At 47.6% G+C, this 1,068-nt stretch overlaps 1 protein-coding gene across 1 annotated transcript in view; it reads right to left on the bottom strand.

The window, feature by feature from the left end:
• The window catches only part of FGF10 (fibroblast growth factor 10), a 59,038-nt gene extending 58,451 nt beyond the window's left edge, over window positions 1-587 (bottom strand). Inside the window, exon 1 of the mRNA XM_010001154.1 lies at window positions 15-587. Within this exon, the coding sequence (XP_009999456.1) occupies window positions 15-351 (337 nt within the window). The 5' untranslated portion in view covers window positions 352-587. The remainder of the gene's footprint in view (window positions 1-14) is intronic.
• Window positions 588-1,068: the final 481 nt, after the last annotated feature.

The raw sequence follows: 1,068 nt of genomic DNA, 5'->3' as shown, positions 1-1,068 counted from the left end.
AGAGCCGTACTTACTGAAGGGGCAGTTCTCCTTCTTGGTGCCGCTGACCTTGCCGTTCTTCTCGATCTTGAGAAAGTACTTGTTGTAAGAGTAGAGCTTCCTCTTGCGCACGTCTCCTTGGAGGTGATTGTAGCTCCGCACGTGTCTCCCCGCACTGGAAGGAGAGGAGAAGGACGAGGGGAAGGAGGAGGATGATGAAGAAGAAGAGTTGGTGGCCTCCGGGGACAGCATGTCCTGGCCGAGGTCATGGCAGGGGACAGGCACAGAAGACACCAAGAAGAGCAGCAGCAAGCAGCAACAAGGCAGGTGGGAAAAGGCTGAGGCACCATTTGTCAGTATCCATTTGCACATTGTACTGAAACTCTGGGCGCTGGAAAATGTCTTATCAAATGAAACATACTGGAAGGGTAAAACCTGGTAAAAGGCAAGTGGAGAGCCGGTGGTTGCTGCTTCTGGTTAGATCCCTCTGTACTCTGATCTGGCCTGAAGTAGGTGCACCAACATCCATAACTCGGGACAAATCGCCTCAGAAGTTGCTGCCTTTTAATCCTTCGAGTCCTCCCTCAGAGAAAAAAGCTGTTGGGTTTTTTTTGGGGGGTTGCTGTAGTTAATCCTCTTTCCTTTTTCTCTTCCCCACCCCACCCCCCCACATACACACACACTCCCCAACCTGGTTTGAGACTTCCCAGTAGTTATTTTGTTCTCTTCCTTACTCCTTTCTTCACCATCTTAGATGCAGAAAGGTCTGAAAAATAGATGACAGCAAAGTGAACAACAACAACAACAAAAATAAATAATAACCAGCGGAAAGGGGTGCTAGAAGGGATTTTTCACACATACCCCTTTACACAGACACACACACACTTTGTGGCTTTGCACCTTCTTCTGCTCCCCACCCCCTTGCCTTTTTGCAAATCCCAAACCAGTTGCACAACTCGTCCTTTCTCACTGACAACCCCAGAGGAGGCAGTTTCTTTGTTTTGCTTGAATTCTCCAGAACAGTATTAAAAAAAAAAATAAAAAAATCCAGAGAGAGAGAGAGAAAGAGAGAGAGAGGAAGAAAGAAAG

This window comes from Chaetura pelagica, unplaced genomic scaffold (genome assembly GCF_000747805.2).
Source record: "Chaetura pelagica isolate M959 unplaced genomic scaffold, ChaPel_1.0 scaffold546, whole genome shotgun sequence".
Classification (NCBI taxonomy): domain Eukaryota; kingdom Metazoa; phylum Chordata; class Aves; order Apodiformes; family Apodidae; genus Chaetura; species Chaetura pelagica.
This window is presented reverse-complemented; position numbering and strand designations above follow the sequence as displayed.